The following is a 19,706-nucleotide window of genomic DNA, read 5'->3' on the forward strand; positions in this document are numbered from 1 at the left end:
TTTCAACTGGTGCTGCTGAGATGCTCTTTCAATTAAGTCATTCAGTGATTCTGCCCTGATTTTACTCTTTTCATTAACCCCTCATTAGGTGTGTTTTTCTTAGAATCTTTTTTTTTTTTTTTGCAATTTTGCAATTTTGTGTTGATATAAATAAGGAGAGGAAGCTGAAACTGTTCTGTTCTGTAGTGCTGTTCAGTATATGTCAAATGAGACGAGCAGCGTGGAATGAAAGCTGCTTTGATTTGGGGGAACAGAGCTTTTGAAGTAGAATGCAGTAGAAGCTAAAAGGGCATTTGAGAGGTATCATGGTTTTCTCGAAAAAAGGGTCTATCCTATCTATTAACAACTCAAACACAACAGCCTAAAGAGACTCCCACTGACTCTGTGTGTGTGTGTGTGTGTGTGTGTGTGTGTGTGTGTGTGTGTGTGTGTGTGTGTGTGTGTGTGTGTGTGTGTGTGTGTGTGTGGCTAGCTGGGGTAAAATGTCTGGTTCCCTTTAAATGCACATCACGGAGCACAGACAAAAGAATCCCTGCTCATTCAACAGAATAAAAGCCTTGTGTGTGTGTGTGTGTGTGTGTGTGTGTGTGTGTGTGTGTGTGTGTGTGTGTGTGTGTGTGTGTGTGTGTGTGTGTGTGTGTGTGTGTGTGTGTGTGTGTGTGTGTGTGTGTGTGTGTGTGTGTGTGTGTGTGTGTGTGTGTGTGTGTAGAGAGAGAGAGAGAGAGACAAAAACTTGTTCATTGAGCGTCAGGATTGAGAACTCAGTGACCAAACCTCTCTCTCTCATCTCTGTTCCTCTGTGCTCTCCATCTGTTTTTTCTTTCTCACCACTTCCTCCCTCTGCACTTCCACAGGACACATTAAACAACAACTCCTTTGGGAAGAAATACAGCTGGCAGGAGAAAGTTTCAGGTTCGTCCTCGCCTCTTAAAACAGGTGAGTTTTCTTTCTTTCTTTCCCATCAACAAATCAAAGCTCAGATTTCAGTTGGACTAATCTGTTCCCTTGCACTCATGATGATGACACCCGGGATGTGCACAGACTCATCGTATTGCCAACATTGTTCATCCTTGTACTACAGAGTAGACAACAGCAGCTGAGCGTGTATGTGATTTGTATTGAGTTCAGCAGGTTGTGTTTTACTCTCCTGATCCTCTGGAGACAGTGTTAAGCCTTGGATTAGCTATCCTGGACTAAGTGTAACTAGTTGCTGTCACTAGTAGGGGCAGCAGTGTACATACTGTGTGTGTGTGTGTGTGTGTGTGTGTGTATTAGCCAGCTCATGGCTTAGGTAGCCGGGAGCTGTCGTAGCTCATTGCAGCAGCTCTTTTCACAGCACAGTGTCAGGTGACTAACCAAACTCGCAGCTGACAAACCCCTCGCTCCTGGCGTAAATCATACATATATGACTTAATGATTTTAAAACACAGCTTGGGGGGGAAAAATACCCTTCAAACATCAGGATGAAGTTGCCTTTTGTGTTTCATTCAAGCCCTGGAGGCCGAGTGCAGAATGGAAGCATTCACACATTTAATCCCAGTCAGTCACCCTAGTGCTGGCTTTGTGTCCACACCAAATAAATGGACATGAAGCCCAACACAGAAACTGAAATCAGTTCTTTTACTGTGTTGTGAGGTTAGTCTTCCTTTGGCAACAAACCATATGATTAGAATTCATCTTGGATCGTACTTGGTTACATGGTTGAACACAGTGCACAATATAAAGCTTCTCCGACTTGAGACTGCAAATTTGTTAATGAAGACGACCGGTGGCATTCATATGTAAACTAGCAAATGACATCACACAGACTCACAAACACTTAAGACTCATTTTGAAGAAGTTTGCTCTAAGGAGACACAATTCTGTTGAAGCTAAAGTGCTGATTCAAATGAGCTTTTTATGATTGTTGTAAAGCAGATTTCCATCATGATAATAATAACTTCATTTATATTGTGCCTTTTAAAAACAAACAGCTGCTGTACAACAGGAATAAAACATTATCAAAAGCAGATGTCTGTAATGAAATAACAAAAACGTAATAAAACCGCAAAGTGAGATAAAATCTGAAATAAAAGTTAAAATCAGCCATCCTTAACAAAATAGTCATACAACAATAATAACATAAAGGCCAATCCATAGAAGTCGAGTCTTTAGAAGAGATTTTAAAAGAAGCCACTGAGCTTGCCTGCATGAGATCGCCGGGCAGGGAGTTCCACATACAATGCAATGCTAAGTAACAATTTAAGAAAAGGTACAGACTTCATTCTTCCTGCTCTATAAACGCTACTGTGAACAAAGCATCCCAGCTCACCGGACGTTTGCTGTCCCGTCAGCGCTGCATCATCAGCCACTGTGAAAATATCATGCTGGGATTTTCTGGCGATGGATTATGACATAACGCATCAATCACCTTCTCTTGGCCGCACTGAATTTGATGAGTAATGGGGATTTAGCTGCATAATCCCGACATCCGTTACCTAACCATATCTACTTTTTCTCTCTTCTCTTGTTTCTGCTTTACTTTGTCCGTCTGTGCATTCGCTGCCATGTCCGCCACATGTGCGTTTGCTCTCCGGTCATGTCTGCGTCTCTGCGCCATGTATGTTTACTCCGTGTGTTTGTCTGCCCTCTGTGCCTGTTTGTGCGTGTGCGTGTGCTTTTGTGCGGCCGTGTGCGTGCTGTTGTCGGCCTCTGTCCTTCCTCTAGGTGAGCTCACGCCTCCACGTGAGCACAGCTGCCTGAGCGACGAGGACAAGGTGCACGGCGGGGGAGCGCAGACCAAAGACCGCGGGACCTCCACCGACGCCCCCTGCAGACACGGCCACGGCTCCGGACACTCGCACGGCTCGTCCACGGCGGCCGTGACGCGCTCCAAACTGCAGGAGAAGCCGCCGGCGCCGCCGCCGCCACCGCAGAACTACACGCCGGCTCCTCTGTATCCGGCCGGGAAGACGGATGGAGGCGGGCACCACCGGGAGAGGATCCGCTACCACACGGATGTTCGTCTAGAGCCCACGGAGGAGATCTACCTGACTCCTGTGCAGCGTTCCGCCGGCCCCCTAGAGCCCTCTAACTCGCAGGACCGGCCGTATCTCTCCCAGCAGACCGAGCAGGGCCGTATGTCCATCAGCTCCGACACCGAGGGCCCACCTCCTTACCAGCCCCTACCGGATCGGACAAACCCCTCCATCTATGAGGAGGACGAGGTCTACATCCCTCCTCCGTCGTATGCTTCTTGCGTAGAGTCTCTCATCACGCCGCCCGGCATGGCCGTCTCCGCTCGCTCCTCCCTCGCACTGGACCTCAGCCTGAAGGGGGCAGGGACGGGGGCCGGGGTCATGCTGCGAGCCGGGTCGTCGGTGGAGTACGTGGACGCCACCGACGAAAGCTACTGTGGAGAGGACGAGGATGTGGACAGGATAATAATGGACGCAAGGATGAGGAAGGGGGGAGGAAAGGGCGACGGCGGCGGCGGCGGCATCAGAGCCGCTCCGCCGAGGACTTCTATGAGTTCGGAGGCCAGCGGCCTGTCGTACGACTCGGTCAAATACACGCTGGTGGTGGACGAGCACGCTCAGCTGGAGCTGGTCAGTCTCCGGCAGTGTTACCAAGGCTACAGCGACGACAGCGACTCGGCCACCGTCTACGACAACTGCGTCTCCTCTCCCTACGAGTCGGCCATCGGGGAGGAGTACGAGGAGGAGGAGGACGAGGAGGATGAGGACGGGGCCCGGATAGGAGGAGTGAGGAGAGAGGCCACGGCCTGTCTGTCTGAAGACTCCACTCCAGAGGCAGACATGCACTTCTCCAAGAAGTTCCTCAATGTCTTCATGAACGGACGCTCGCGCTCCTCCAGTAAGTCCCTTACATGACATCACTGAGTATTTATCAGTTCCCTCTTGAGAGACAGTGAGCTCTAGAAATGTTTCAAAGACGTGTTTAGCTCTAGCAAGAAGGGTGTCCTTTAACTGGAAAGTCCAAACTGTCATATGGCACAGCCGTAGAATTGTGTGATATATTAATATTATCATTTGTTGACTTCTTTGAAATCATACAGGAGTAGAAAATGAATCATACATCATTTTATCATGTTTGCAACTTTGCAAAAAGGTAACAAATTTTGTTCATCAAATTCATTATTTTCCTCTCTTTTCTTTTCTTTTATAAAAACAAAACTGCAGAAAGCATTGTAGCTGTGAGCTTCATATTTTATGTGTAATCTTCAATGCTTTTACTCAGATGTGCAATCATAGTAAATATAAAATTGACAACAACAAAAAATAAAGCTATGATAATGGTAGCAATAGCCATATGTTATAATAAACATACAAAACACTCAAAACATGAATTACATCCTCAATTCATTTGAATTGTCTTTCTCATTATGATGTTTTTTTAATCAGGGAGTGAGGACTAGTCAGACCGATGCATTGCGAACTGATGAAGCCCCTTGGATAAGATGCAAAACGTCTTAGACAAATACAAGTCCAGTTGTTTGATTCAATTTGTTGGCCAGAGATAACGATGTCCTGGATGAATGAGAATATCCATAGACATTTATCAGGGATATTTCAGATAAGGGAACTTATGCTTATTCATATGTTTATTTTGCATGTATGATGTTTCTTGTTTGTGTAGCCATAATAATCAACAGAAAAGACAGAAAGAGGGAGAGAAAGAATAATGAAATGGGCTCTTTTTTTGTTCTGTGACTACAGTGACACACTGTATAAACATGCAAACTGATACACTCCCTCTGGTTTGTATATGGGGCAGCCTCATTATGTTGCCCTTTTGGCCATTTTCTAGACTAGACTAGACTAGACAGAGAGATCTGCCATTGCACCCTCCTGCCCCACCCTGCCTCCGAGACCTGATTTTATTTCATTTTGAGAATACTCTATGTATTAATCCAAAACTTTAAATTCTAGCAGACAAGCGCATCAGCACAGCAAGCTGTTATTCTGTGTAATTCCCTTTTAAACATACAGCATCACGGCAGTGAATGCTGTCTAGCCAAATTGGCAGCTTGGTGGAAAAGGCTTAAAGTGATGTGGCTGATAAAGCACAGCCACAGAGATATGCCAGAGCTGGAATACTCTCGTACAGCACAGATCATTATCCACATGACTGCTTTAACTCTGCAGTGTGACCTTCTATAGGTCAACAGCACTGTGTGACATCTAACTTGAAGATTTCTTTCTGGCTCTCACAGTTTTCCAGGTAGTACTGAGCAGTGACAATACAGGTTATTTGAATTCTTATTTCATCATATCAGTGATCCAAAGATGAGCACCAGTTTGTTTCACTATGTGATTTACATTCAAGTACTAATTAAAGCCATATCTCCCAGCTCAGCTTGTGCGTCTTGTAAATGGAAGCTGCTTTTTTCTTATCGTTATCAGTGAACTGACAGAAGCACGTTCAGGGCAGAAACCCAGCTGGACATCTAAAATGGCCTGCTGGGCGGAGGGCTACTGAGCCAAAAGCAGTTTCAAAGATTAGCCCCCAGTACCTCTCTTTTCTGCTATCCTGACCAATCACATTCACAGAGAGGATCTGAGCCTTTTTTTAAAGCATTAAAATAATGACCGACCTTAGGAAAAACCTAAAAATACTGAATAAAGAAAGAAGCAGTGTTTTTCAGCTGAATCTGCATGTCGAGGCATAATGTCAATATTGTCCCATTTTGCGGGACAAGGCCGATGATTGTCTCCTTCAGAGTTCTATACCCAATCAGTATTCCAAAAAAAAGACACATACTGCTGTATTTTTGACAAAGCAGCAGCTCAAGGTGCATTCTCTGTCCCCAATCCTGGCACTTACCTTATGCATAATGCAATTCAACCACCAGAGAGATGTAGATTTCCCTCCACTGCTTTCCACCAAAGTGACGTCACTTCATCAGATTGCATGCAGCTCCACTAGAGCCACAAAAAACTATCCAACTCAAAGTTTAGATATAACTTAAAGACTTAAGAGGTGTTTATTCAGGGGAAAAAAAGGTTTTTACAATATGCAAGCTGCTGTCAGTGTGTCTCCAAGACTAGTTGAAGAAAGGAGGTAGGATGACTAAATGCTGGACAGATTTTACAATACTGAAAAGTTTTAAAGAATTATTTTTCCTTTCCTTTGCCTTGATGATTGTTGGGAAAACTGCAGAAACATTTGACTCATCAGAGTACTGTCAGCCTATTTGCAAGCCCATAAGAGCCTTGCAGTTATGGGGTTAAAAATGCACCAAATGCGTTCAAAATGGAAAATCTTCAACAGCTATATGTGAATCCCAAATGAATCAGTGAATTGCATTAAAATCTTTGAGATTTGAGAGATGTGAAGAGTTTTCTGCAGTTTGGATGTAGAGAAAGATATTGTTGGGGTCTATGAGCTCAGAGCGCAAGCTTCTGTCAGTTTGCAACCTCTGGTTTACACTGGAGAAGAGTCACCCATCCAAGTGACCTTAGGAAAACAATGGGAAACATCGACAGTCATACACTGACCCACATTTCGGGTGGTACAGTATGTGTGTGTAAAGGACTAATGAGCAGAGGGGAGGAATGAGCGAATACGTGTGTGATCATTTCCTCTAGTAGTCCTGCTGGACTCCTGGACCCAGTCCATGTTTTACAGTCTCATTAGGAACAGCACAGCAGTTTATCTGAGTAGTGCAGGAGGGGTAACTGATGTCTCAGGGGAATGTGGGCAGAAAATACACAATGCTCATCTGTTTCACGCCTACTTATAGCGTGATTCATAGATCCTAATGTGTGCTTCAAAGTAAACACAATGAGCCCTAATTGGGTTTAATATTTGTCTATGATGGACTTTTGTTGCAATTTCACAGCAATGTAATTCATCTTTTTGCTGGTCTGTTATAGGGGCTCACACATCCTTAATTTCATTTTTTTCTCCCCTTTGTTATTCAAGGTGCAGAGTCGTTTGGCTTATTCTCATGTGTCATAAATGGTGAAGAAAAGGACCAGAGTCACAGAGCCGTCTACAGGTCAGGACTACAACATCATGTCATCATCATCATACTGCATATGAACTAAAAACACCTGTGTGATATGCCATTACTTTTATTGAATGTGATTATTTTTCCGTCCGGGATAAGAGCGACGTCACAAGTGGACGGGGGCATGAACTCAGCCCGTCGCAATTTGCATTAAACATCTTTTTTTTCAATGAAGAGATGCATGCACCAGATTTAGCAGGAAGCTACTTCCCATCTGTATCTGGAGTCATAAGAGCTGGTCTGAATGTTTCTTGCCCCCCTTAATTGCCATGTTGCCTGTCAGCCACAGTAAACTAGTACTAGTAACCTTCCCTTCCTGTTCTTGTGTAGACATGGAGCAGCTTTCATATTCAAATAAGACTTCAAAGCCTGGCATCTACTGTGTTGTCTGTCTGCAATCTGTGATTTTTACACAGATTAGCACTTATTTTGTTTGTTTGTTTGTTTTTTATCTATGATGGCTCTGCTTTAAAGAAATTTCATATGTAAATGTGGTAAAGAAAAGTTTCATATCAGTGTTTTTTTGCACACAAAAAAAAAGGGGGGATTCCTAGATTTTAACCAACTGGCAATAATAAAGTTACATGGATTTCCCATAAGTTTTTTTGGAAGCTGTTGGAACAGAGAACACTCTGCATGTTTTCTCAGTAACAGCCTCAGTCCAGTGATAGCTTTTGTTGAAGACTCCAGGCTGTTTTACAAACAGTTTGTCGTTAAAGGAGGGGACTAAAAGAACAGATCATGTGATGATCCAGGACATCATCCATGCATAGCTGAAAGAATTGGGGTGTATCATGTTAAACTCTACATTCTGCAACAAGTATCGAGTCAGATCAAAGTCAAGAATGCTACTGTTTAACCTGAAAACCTGTTCAACTTAGATTCACAAATAATTTATCAATTATGACCAACAGAGGCAACTTTGTTGCATGCTACAGTACAAAGGTTTCACTGGCATCTCTGCTACCAACAATCATTTTCAATATTATGGTGAAAATTTAAGTGTAAACTAGAATGAAAAGGAAAAGAAAGATGGGGAATATTTTGCCATAAAACCATTGGAAGCTGTCTTTGTCAATCAAAGCTAAATAAAGTTGTGCGTCTGGCTCTGAAATATGAATACCCTGCTTCTTCACACTTTTCATACAGGGGGTTAATGTTTGCTACTGAAAACACATATTACAGGTGATGATGGAAAACCAGAGACATGTTTGTGGTGACGTGGCACAGTGGTGCTGTGGTATCCACTGTCGCCTCACAACCAGAGTCTGCATGCTCTTCCTTTCTCTCAAAGGACAGTACATAACATGACCACATGTGTCTCAACAGGTTTGTCCCTCGACATGACGATGAGTTGGAGCTGGAGGTGGACGATCCGTTACTGGTGGAGGTTCAGGCGGAGGATTACTGGTACGAGGGCTACAACATGCGAACTGGTGCCCGTGGGATTTTCCCGGCTTACTACGCTATAGAAGTGACCAAAGACTCTGAGAGCTATAAAGAAGGTACTGACACTGGGTTGATGCTGAAATACCTTCTCTGAGTTATTACTTAAGATAAGATAAGATAATCCTTTATTTGTCCCACAATGGGGAAATTTACAATATATTTTCTATTGATACAAATTGTATATGAATCTGTAAGTCAGTGCTTTTTTTTCTGTGCAGCTTAATATTGTGAACAGTGGAAAGGATACATGATAGTCTCTGTAGTGTGTAGAGCTAAAGATTCACCTCAGTTGAGATTGAATCTGTTCCTAGATTTTCTCAGTATGTTAAGTTCAAACATCTAATTTCAATAGATGTGAAATAAATATTTAGTTTGTGTTCAAGTGTAGTTGAATGCTGACAAAAATTATCACAGACATGACATCTCATTTATCCGACAACTTTGATAGAAATTCAAATATCATGGTTCAGCATTAATAATAAAAAAAAGAAACAATGTGATTAAAAAAAAAAAATCACTCCAAGATCAATGACAGTTCCTCTTAGTTATGTCATACCTGTGTAGCTGAAAGTGATCTAAATTTAGAAGCTATTTATATTCAGAGTAATGTTTTTAGCAAAAGAAAATGACAGAACGAGTGCAGAGCAGGATATTTTGGCAGCTTCGCCTGCGAGGGATCATGTAGGGACAGAGCTGTGACGTCTCTCTCTGTCTTATCTTCTGTTGCTGTTTTGTTGGGTGCAGTTTTACCATTATTCCATCATTTTGTTTATTTCCTGTGTAGTGAAGAGCAGTGAGTGGATGGACAGATACCGGCTTAAGTTCCTGGGCTCAGTCCAAGTGCCCTACCACAAAGGAAACGATGTTCTGTGCGCCGCAATGCAGAAGGTACAAGGCCCATGTTGGTGTTGTTGTGTGTTTGAACTCAAGATTCCTGTTAAGTTCTCAAAGTCCGAAGCGTTCCAAAGTCACACCGACACTATTTCCAACACTGTCAAGTGTCAACATAGTTTAAATTTCAGTAATAGTTTCAAATTAACATCTGGGTCACATAATGTATTCATTAAGTGTATTTTACACATTTTCTTTGTACGTTTATAGATCTTGTATACATTTTTGTTTTCTAGATTGCCACTAACAGAAGAATGACAGTCAAATACAACCCTCCCTCCTCCTGTATCCTGGAGATCGGTGTGAAAGGCATCAAGCTTGCTGTTCAGGAGGATTATTATGCTTGTGACAGAGTAAGACACTTCCTTTGTTTGTCTAATAATAAAAGTAAATTCAAATGCGTTTTTTCTTTTTTTTACATACTGAAGTTCATTTTACAGTAACGCCTTAATCCCATTGAACGATTGAGACATGTTGCCCCCATGTGGTAGCTAATGGACATTGCAGACATACAAGTCTGCAGTTGAAAGTGTTCTCTAGTTTGAGCACTTCAGAGATTGGTAACACTTTACAATAAGGGTCCCTTAATTAACGTTAGTTAGTACATTATTAAGCATTAATATATAAACATGTGTTGATTAATGCTGAGTAATGCATACATAATGATAACTAATTACATTATTCAACATTAATTTTACTTAATAATTTTTAACTAACTTTGAGTAGTAAACATTAATTAACTGCTTACTAATAGGATTATGAAACACATTAATTAATGTGCCCTAAGAAATACATAATAATGATTGTTAATATATCTGTAACAGGGCCGGCTCTACGCAGGGGCAAGAGGGGGCAGCGCCCCCTCTAATAAATGTCTTGCCCCCTCAAATCCAAATTTTAGAAGTTGAGAAAGCACATTTTAATATACTCAAAAAATGTGTATATTACAAGTTGACAAAATTATCTGCAGTAGCACAAAAATCTGCCGAAAAAGGGACACTGTTCTTTTCTAAAATGTTCTGTTCTTTTTTTTAATTAGTATTCTTAAGACTACCTTTCAGTTTTGTAAATCTTGACCATAGTAGCCCCCCCCCCCCCTTTTTTTTTTCAGAGTACACCAGAATACTTCACTCACATTTTAAAATCACAAACATTTTCTGGGGGGAGATGCCCCCAGACCCCCCTACAGGGGTTTAGTTACTCACCTTTTTCACCCCCTCTGGGTTTGCAGTGCATCTTCAGGTATATGCACCCCTAACCTCCCATATAATGTGGCTCTTTGCATTACGACAGTAACAAATTTGGGCTCTAAGACCCTGGTTGGCCCCCCGGCCCCGAGTTGGACAGGTCTGAAGGTAGAGGCCTGACAAAGTGCAGTCCGCTTCTCCAGGTTGGGGTTGGACAACAACAGTCAGTCAATTGGGTTGACAGTCAACAACCCAGTTCAATGAAGTTACTATAAGCACGGAGAAAAAAAAGTGCTGGAGCATGATGTGTTCACATGATGCCCCCTTCACATTTCTGACTGCCCCCTCATATATGCCAGCCTAGAACCGGCCCTGATCTGTAAACAGTTAATTAATGCTTAATAATGTACTAATGTTAATTAAGGGACCCTTATTGTAAAGTGGTACTCAGAGATTTTTTTATTGTCTATTCTCTTTATTTTATCTTCTGTTATGACATGCAGTAGAGATGAATTGAAAATGTTGTCCCTCTCTCACCTAAACAGATCATCTATGTAGGCTACATCAGTGTAATGTTAAATTAATTTAAATTAATTTTAAAGTCCAGGGGCAGGGGGCAGAGGGGGGAGGTGGTGGACAGAGCTCAGCATCCTGAAAGCCTGGGGGAAGAAGCTGTTTGACAGTCTTGTGGAGCGGGCCTAGAGGCTTTGGTGCCTTTTCCCTGAAGGCAGGAGGATGAAGAAGGAGTGTGAGGCATCACCAGCGATGTTGATAGCGCTGCGGGTTAGGCAGATGTGGAAAATGTCTGTGAGGGGAGGGCAGAGGGGCACCGATTACCTCCATACCACACATCGCTAAAGCCAGGGCTCTCTCAATGGTGCCCCGGTAGAAAGAGCACATGACCGGGGGGTGGAACTTGTGCTCTCTTTAGTTTACTGAAGAAGCAGAGGCGTGTTTGAGCCTTCTTGGTCAGGGATGTGGTGTTGTTGGTCCAGGAGAGGTCCTCAGAGATGTGCACCCCCAGGAACTTGGTGCTGCTCACCTTCTCCACAGCAGTACCGCCAAAGGCCAGTGGGCGATGCTGTGGATGGATTTTCCTTAAGTCAACAACGATCTCTTTAGTTTTCCCCACAATAAGGAGGAGATTGTTGTCTTTACAACACTGGGCTTGTTGGTTCACCGTTCACCTCATTCCTGTTGTGAGGTGATGAGTGTGCAAACTTGAAGATCTGGTTGGTTCTGTGGGGTGGTACACACTGTACTGTCTTTCAGCAGGCTGTCAACCACACACCATATAGGTCACCTTTGTCACAGCTTATCTTATATACGTAACTGCATTGTGCCACAGACAGGCCCTGCCTTTGAATCATACTCTACAAATGGAAGGAAACATGCATATTTGGTATAGACTGTTTTCTGTGTCCTTCTTACAGAGCAATGAATGCAGTCACTTCTTCCAGTTAAAGAACGTCTCCTTCTGTGGCTATCACCCAAAAAACAGCAAGTAAGTCACAAAGCACTGCCTTCAATCAGTCCAAAACAAAAAATTACTCTTGACAGTTTCTGTTTCACTAAGTATTAATTAATTAATGTATGTATTTATTTATTTAAGAAAGGACATTGTGTATAATAACATGAACATTAAAAAAATGCAGATATAAATGCACCAGTTAGTATTGTTGACAAGACCCCCCCCCCCCCCAAAAAAAAAAAACACTGTTGTGTAGGCTTGGGCGGTATTACGGTAATACCGCATACTGCAGGTGTTTAAAAATAGCAACGGTATCAATTTCAATACCGTCATGAAAAAATGCAATGCACTTATATAGGAGATAAGGATTAAATATTAAATAAAAGTAATTTAATGTCTAAAATTGATTATATGTCCAGTAGCACTTATGTGTGGTTGAATTTTCAGTTAGTTTAATATGTTTTAGCCTACTTTTAAACACCCCCCCCCCCCCCCCCCCCCCCCCCTCCACTGTCCGCTCCCCCGTCGGACAGGTTCCGCATAGTCACTCTCACTCACACACACATCACAGCCAGATCGCTCTGCACACAGTTTATTAACTTGATTAGTTTCAACAAGTCGGTCAGGTTTTACTGTTATGCCCGTTTATCACCAATAAACACAGTAGATGAGGGCGAGTGACTGAGCTACGGCGGGTGTGGTCACTGTGGTGGGGGGCAGCGGCGTGGAGCGGTGCGGGACTCTGACTGCAGCGGGGACTATCATGTCTCTGCTCCGTGACACTGTGAGACAGACCGCCGGTGAGCCTGTGGGACGGGTCCCGCTAATCGTTGAAAACAGCAGTGATACGTCTCCAAACCAGAAACGTCTGGAACAACATCGGAAAAAGTCGCTCTTGACAAGAAAAAAAAAAAAAAAAAGGGACCGAACCTGCCGTGTCATATAAAAAAAAAAATTAAAAAAAAAAAGAAACTGACAGCGAGTGCGTGTCATGACTTCCTGTATCTCGCCCTTCAAAATAAAAGCCCTATACCCTTTCATATACAGTTCGGTCATATTGATTTTGACCCATTGGTCAGAGATAAAGAGGATGTTAATGTGTCGCTAATGTGTTACATTGTGTCCAGCTGTCGTCACAGCAATACAAGCACACCTATTGGTATGTGATGTATTTTTAAAAGTTGATGAATATAATTGTTTACGTTTATTTAGAATAAGTTTAATTGGTGCTGATTAAACTCCTAAGTGAATGCTGCTCTGGATCGATCAGACCTATTTTACAGACCTACAGACCTATTAACAGTGGCCAAACAACAGAACCATTTTATTATATTAGACTATATTTCCATTTTTGCTGAGCATAAGGTTTGTTCTAAATTAAATAAAAGCCTGTCCCATACAGACGAGTGTCTCTCTAAACGGGTCCGCTCGGCACACACACACACACACACACACACTGTCAAAACATGGATGAATGAAACCAACTTTGTATCGGCCACGTCTTGTAGCCTATTTCTATCGAGGAAAAGTTATTTCAGGATATCCTATGTTGTAACCCCCAGCCCGAAAGTGACACAGGCTCTTGTCCGTTCATTCACGAGAAATCATCCAGCAACACTCAATCCAAGGTGGGGAGTGAGAAATCTGTGCCACTACTGTGCAGTAGTTCGCTCATTTTAAAAACACAGCCGGGTGTGTTTGGAGCTGACGAGACTGAGGACCGAAAAAAGAGAGCGAGACGTATAATAGCTGCCGTCGTTACATTTGTCTCATTGAAAAACTATACTGTATTATTATTGTAGGCTATTGCATTCCCCATTCGTTTTCACTGCTCCGTGCTGCTGTATGGAGGCGCTCCTGCTCACAGATGCCACCTGGCGGTTGTTTGGGCACATTGCAGCTTCTGGTGAAAACACAATTACTCCTCTACAAAAAATCCGCGTGAATCTCGCGTGAAATCGTCCAAATGAAACTAGTAGCCTACCCACTGTACCCTGTGAATTCTTTCATTGTATTATCTGATCTGTTTTCTCTGTCCTCTCTGTAGGTATTTTGGCTTCATTACAAAACACCCAGCAGATCAGAGGTTTGCCTGCCATGTCTTTGTGTCCGAAAACTCCACTAAACCTCTTGCAGAGTCAGTGGGGTGAGTTGGACTCTCTGTGTATTCATTCCAACACATTCATTCTTTGCAAGGAGGAGGTTTGTGTGTTAACTTCAAATGTGTTGAACCAAAAATACTGAATATTTTGGGTCAGTGAGGTTTCAATAAGGGCACCGTTTTAATGTGATTATGTGATGTATTTTTAAAAGTTGATGAATATAATTGAATCTAAAGGTTTTGTAAGTCATTGGAGGCAAATATCACGAAAAAGGAAATAGCTATACTCTATAATGTTTTGCCAATGAATACGGAGGTCCCAAATCAACACTTCTAATTAGAACAAACAGGAATGTGAAGCAGGGTGTGAGTAAAGTGTTGAAGTGACACATTGCATGTTCTTGTTTTTCCAGGAAAGCCTTCCAGCTGTACTATAAAGAGTTTGTGGAGTTCTCGTGCCCTACAGAGGACATCTACTTGGAATAGCACTGCCCTGCCTTCACAGCACTGTACAGTACACTGTATCATAACATAATGTTGCATGAAGGACAGACATATCTAAATTAAAATAAATTAATTAAAACCTAACACATCTGACAAATGAGAAGAAGGATCCAGTATTGGTACAGTGGTAAAGCCGGTTGTGCACCGAAAGGAGATTGAAACGTGCCAAAGGCGATGTGTACTGAGAAAAGAATCTTATGCAAGTTGGAGTCAGTGATCACAGGCTGTCCATGGAAAGCACAAAGTATCACCACGGCCTTGGCAGCGCTAGTTCGCCTGTAGCATTGTCTCAGCAGGTGCAACTCTGAGAACGTAAAACAGCAGCTGAGATATGGACAAATGGGTTTGTTTGGATTTCAAATATTTACAGTCTAAGCAAGACGGACATGTGTAATTACTAAATTACATCCTCACACTGAAAAAGTACTCAAAGTCCATTTAGGAACAGTGAATTGTATCCCTTTTAGCACATCTAATATAAAGGTGATTCACATTGTTCAAATGTTACCCCGTAGCGCTGTTAGAAAACCAGCTGTACGTGATGTTCTGTGCATTTTTTCGGGTCTTTTCAGATATTTGTTCCTAATTTTGACATTTCATCAGCTCGTTCACAGCAGAAAATGTTGCATCCACCTTCAAGATGAATGGAAAACAGCAGGAGTATACTATACGGCTCTCTGCACATTCTCTATGTGAGTACACTGCAAGCTGGGTCTCGGAGCAGAGGCACACGTGTAAGAAGGATTTGCGTTTTAAGCAGCAAGTAAGCATCAAGGAATTCAAAAAAACTAAACAACAGTACCAAAGACCACATTTACAGTTAAGCTAAGCTAAGCGTAATTGGAGCTGAAATAACAAGTCAAACAATTGGGCAGGTGATCAACTGAGAGTTGGCAACTATGTTGATGACCAAATAATTGTTGAGGTCATTTTTTCTGGTTCTAGCTTCTCAAATATCACGTTTTGCCATAACTAAGACTTTTCATCACAAAGAACTCCCGAAATGCACTGAACATCATTTGTCTATGCTTTCAAAAAAAAAAAACTAAAGAAGAAAACGCAGTGTGAGGGTGTATGAGTGTGGATTTTTCCTTTCCGAATTTTTTGCGGCTTCTATGGTAATCTAGTCCTCTACGCTAAACAGATCCTTCCATCATTTGTCCAGTCCTAATTCCTAGTTTAATGCCAGAGACACTGCGATTTTCACTGTGTGTTCTAACACGGTATGAAATTGGTGCAAAGATGTTAAATAACAAGAGAAAAAAACAAAAAAAAACATCTGGGCTAGGCCCTGTGGTGATTGAAGATGTGGACCAACATACAGAATATCCTTCATGTGGTGTTCTAGAGACTTGCTACTTGTACGTGTAGTTTTCCGCATCAGAAATATAAAATGCTCCCAGTGTGGCAGTAGGAGATGATAAGGCTGATTCTCAGAAACAGTGGGTACAGGTGCTGACAAGGGAGCAAAAGTAAAACTCTGGTGTCTTCAGATCTTCACTAGTAGTGCCTCTTTCTCATCAGATCATTGTGACCTTCCTCAGTGAACATTATCACAACATTTTAAGGGATTGCCATGGAGTGTGTGTTGAGTTTAAGAGTTTGAATGCAGATTGAAATGTAGGAGTATGATTGATGTAAGTCATGGTTTTTTCCCCTCTGCAATACATGTGCTGTATTTGTGTTCCTGCTCCTCCTGCCGTATTTGTTTCAGAACATGCAAAAGGCACTGAAACTGTGCTAATGCAAAGCCTCCATGACTGTTACCAAGGAGTCAGAAGTTAAACAAACAAGACCAAGTATGTAGGAAATTCACCTGCTTTGGGACAATTTATATATAAATATCTAGTTACATTGTGTTAATATGCATTTAGTTCTTTTACAACACCCATGATATTCATGTGGACAGCACATAAGGAAATGATGCATGTCTAATTGGCCAGCTATCTTAGCTGCCAGCTAACATTTTCTATCTAGATAGTAGAGGAGCTGCAAACATGAGGCCTGGAGTCTGAAAAAGAGTATTTTCTCTTGTGATATTTGGGATCTGTAGTCATTCAATAGTGTGATGTGCATGGTGTGATTACCAGTCCTCACACATTTTGGACCAAATTCATCCAAAGTTATCATTCATTGTCATTTTGACATGTTCTCAACAAGGTCCCGCATGATCTGGAAAACTAAAGGATTCTGTATCCAACACTTGTACAGCACAGTTGTTCTGTAGTGGGGAAAAATGGGCTTCCTACATCATTTCTGACTAACACTGATTTGTAACAGGTTATTTTATGTGATCTGTAGCTTAAAAAAGATAAAATATCTGTATAAGAAAGATTAATTATGGAAGGGTGTGAAAATTGCCAGTTGGAGTCACCTCACAGTCCCCACTGTTTGTCCCTTTAAAAAGTAAAAAAGAACAAAAAAAAAACAGTTAAAAACAAAAATTGTCTGCTGTTGCTAATCAAAGCCATCGCATTTGCATCAATATATCAACAATGACTTTTTTATGAGTTCCCTTCTCAAGAGCCAATCAGGTGGACGAGAGAAAATGTACTGTATTTGGGGCTATACAAAGGGTGTACAGACATGCCATATATAAATAAATAATTTAATATCTGTAATTATAAATATTGCATTGTATTGATTCAACATGTAGTATGTGAAATTTCTCTTTCTTTTTGGAATTTTTTTTAGGTGTGAATTATTCTTTATTTAAAAATTTTAATGCAGATGTCACAGTGTCCTGTCATTATTTTTGGTTGGTATCAAAATACTGTATGAATGAGAGCACACAGTTAGCACTGTCGCCTAAGAAGGTTCATATCAGATGGGTTTCTTCACAGATACAGTTCATAACAGGAAAAACAAGCAACTTGTTTTGACTAGTCAGTTCCATTACTTTGTATAATCAAATAAGGAAAGATATCGATCTATTATTTATCACAAACAACATCCACATCTAGGCAACTGTTTTGCATTCAACTGTATTTTGCTTTCACACATGGAAGCCTGCTTCCATAATAAAGAAGGACAGGTAATGGCAGGTAATCAGTAACTGCAAGGCACACTTTTTGTCAGTAGTATTCATCCTCCAGATTTGGTTGATAAAGGTTTTCAGTTGACAGAAGGGAGAGGAAGGGCTTCTCACCATAATCTGCAACAGTACACAATCAGATATTTATCACACTGACTATTCAGTAAGTTCTGTGTTTGTCACATCATCTTGTTTAAAAAAGCACATTTTCAGGTGATTAGGGTTTATTAATCAAACTTTAAGAGACTGATATGTGGCCATCTTACCAGCAGTAAGGCTGACATGCTGTTTGAGAAGGCCAGGGTCGAATAGCAGCTCCAGCTCTGCTTCACTTTCTTCTGCTCTGATAGTAGAAGACAACACAGTATGACACACGGTATCAACACTGCAGAGGTAGCTGATATTAAAGGCACTGTTTCTATGGTTACAATGTTTACAGGGGCACTACTTTTTTTTTTTATTATTTGTTTAAGACGGGACAGTGCATATTGATGAACATTGCAAGATGAACATGCTTTTACACTGAGTACATGAGTACTCAGTGTAAATGCACTGGACTTAGCACTGCTGCTAAATTTCATATGTAGTCCCCAAACAATAAAACATTTGACATAAAAAGTCCATGAAAAAAAGAGTAGGCTACCGATAGATAAAAAAATGAGTAGATTTACATGATTGCAGGAGGATTGGACATGATTTGTTACAGTAAAAGCGCCCTACTGTATTACTACTATTATTTTCCTATAAATTATAATATAGTGCCTAGTGTTGATATCCATTGAGATATTTGTAATTTTTAAGCGCAAAAAATAATCTTAACATAGTTATAATGGAGCTCTACTAGCCTAACAACAATCAGGCTAAGTAAGTTACTGGTGAGGGCACCTACAGTACATAAGTTAAACAAGACCTACCTCCTCCCCACAGGTGCAGACAGGTGTCCACCAATTACAGTACAGATAAGAATGAGTGGGGCTAACATGACTGGTTGTGTCTGGCCGCATTGGTGAGACAGCTACTACTGTATCAAAACACAACAAGAGCATCAGCTTCTAGAATTATAGTTAATACATTTGATCAGAATCAGAATCATCCTTTTAAACGCCCAGTAATATTTGTCAAGGTTTATAGGCAAAATTATACTACCAATGAATATTTGTATAATATATAATCGCTATTAAATAATATCCGTTTGGTTTTCATAGCCTTATAATTCTTCTTATAGCAACGGTCTTGCTTAGAGAGTGTCGCCATCTTGCACCGCCATGTTTGTACAGAATGGAAAATCCAGCCAACCAGAGAGCACGTTTCAAGAGTTTCACATTCATAAATAAACAATAGAATTATTTATAATAGAATCGGAATGCTAGATGTCACTGTTTTCCCCTAATTTTACACATTGGATAAGATTTATTTGTCACACACAGTTACTGCAGTGAAATGTGATATTGTGCCTGCTTTCAGAAATAATAAGATGGACAGGCACAGTGTAAAACTAAAAATACAAGATATAGAGGTATAAAACATGAAAATGGCAAATATACAGTAGGGGAGAGTGGGGTAAGATGAGCCAGTGGGTAAGTTGACCCACGACTTTTGTCTAGGAAACTATTGGAAAAAATTAGCATGTGACCAAATATTAGGGAGGCAGGCATCATTTCATGGAGTCTGTGAAGGTTAGAACCATGTGAGTAAATTGGTTTAATATTTATGACCCAAAAATCATTTTTCACTCTCGCAAGTGAATTTTGTCGATCATAAATTGAGAATTGTGTTTGGACTAAAAGAGATTATTGTAAATGTGTTTTATACATGGGTTGTGGTATCTATGAGCTACAACATGAGGTAGTAAACTTAGCATGAAAGTGCACAATTTTAGCTGTGAGAGCAATAAACCCAAGCCAAGGTAGCTGTGGGGTAAGTTGATCCATTTGGCCAGGGGTAAGTTGAGCCACCTATCCTATACACTTAAGGGCGTTTTCACACCTGCAGTTGTTCCGATTCAGCAACTAAACCGATACAACTGTTGCGTTCTTTTTTCTGGGCCGTTTGTG

At 41.3% G+C, this 19,706-nt stretch overlaps 1 protein-coding gene across 1 annotated transcript in view; it reads left to right on the forward strand.

Annotated features, from left to right (window-relative positions):
* Positions 1-14,600, forward strand: part of mapk8ip1b (mitogen-activated protein kinase 8 interacting protein 1b) — a gene marked incomplete at both ends in the record, with an annotated part of 49,175 nt that extends 34,575 nt beyond the window's left edge. Inside the window, 9 exons of the mRNA XM_083998335.1 lie at positions 855-936; positions 2,707-3,855; positions 6,928-7,003; positions 8,345-8,520; positions 9,249-9,352; positions 9,592-9,708; positions 11,976-12,046; positions 14,061-14,159; positions 14,528-14,600. Of these exons, the coding sequence (XP_083854461.1) occupies positions 855-936; positions 2,707-3,855; positions 6,928-7,003; positions 8,345-8,520; positions 9,249-9,352; positions 9,592-9,708; positions 11,976-12,046; positions 14,061-14,159; positions 14,528-14,600 (1,947 nt within the window). The remainder of the gene's footprint in view (positions 1-854; positions 937-2,706; positions 3,856-6,927; positions 7,004-8,344; positions 8,521-9,248; positions 9,353-9,591; positions 9,709-11,975; positions 12,047-14,060; positions 14,160-14,527) is intronic.
* Between the last annotated feature and the right edge of the window lie 5,106 nt (positions 14,601-19,706).

This window comes from Trachurus trachurus (assembly GCF_905171665.1).
Source record: "Trachurus trachurus genome assembly, chromosome: 3".
Classification (NCBI taxonomy): Eukaryota; Metazoa; Chordata; class Actinopteri; order Carangiformes; family Carangidae; genus Trachurus; species Trachurus trachurus.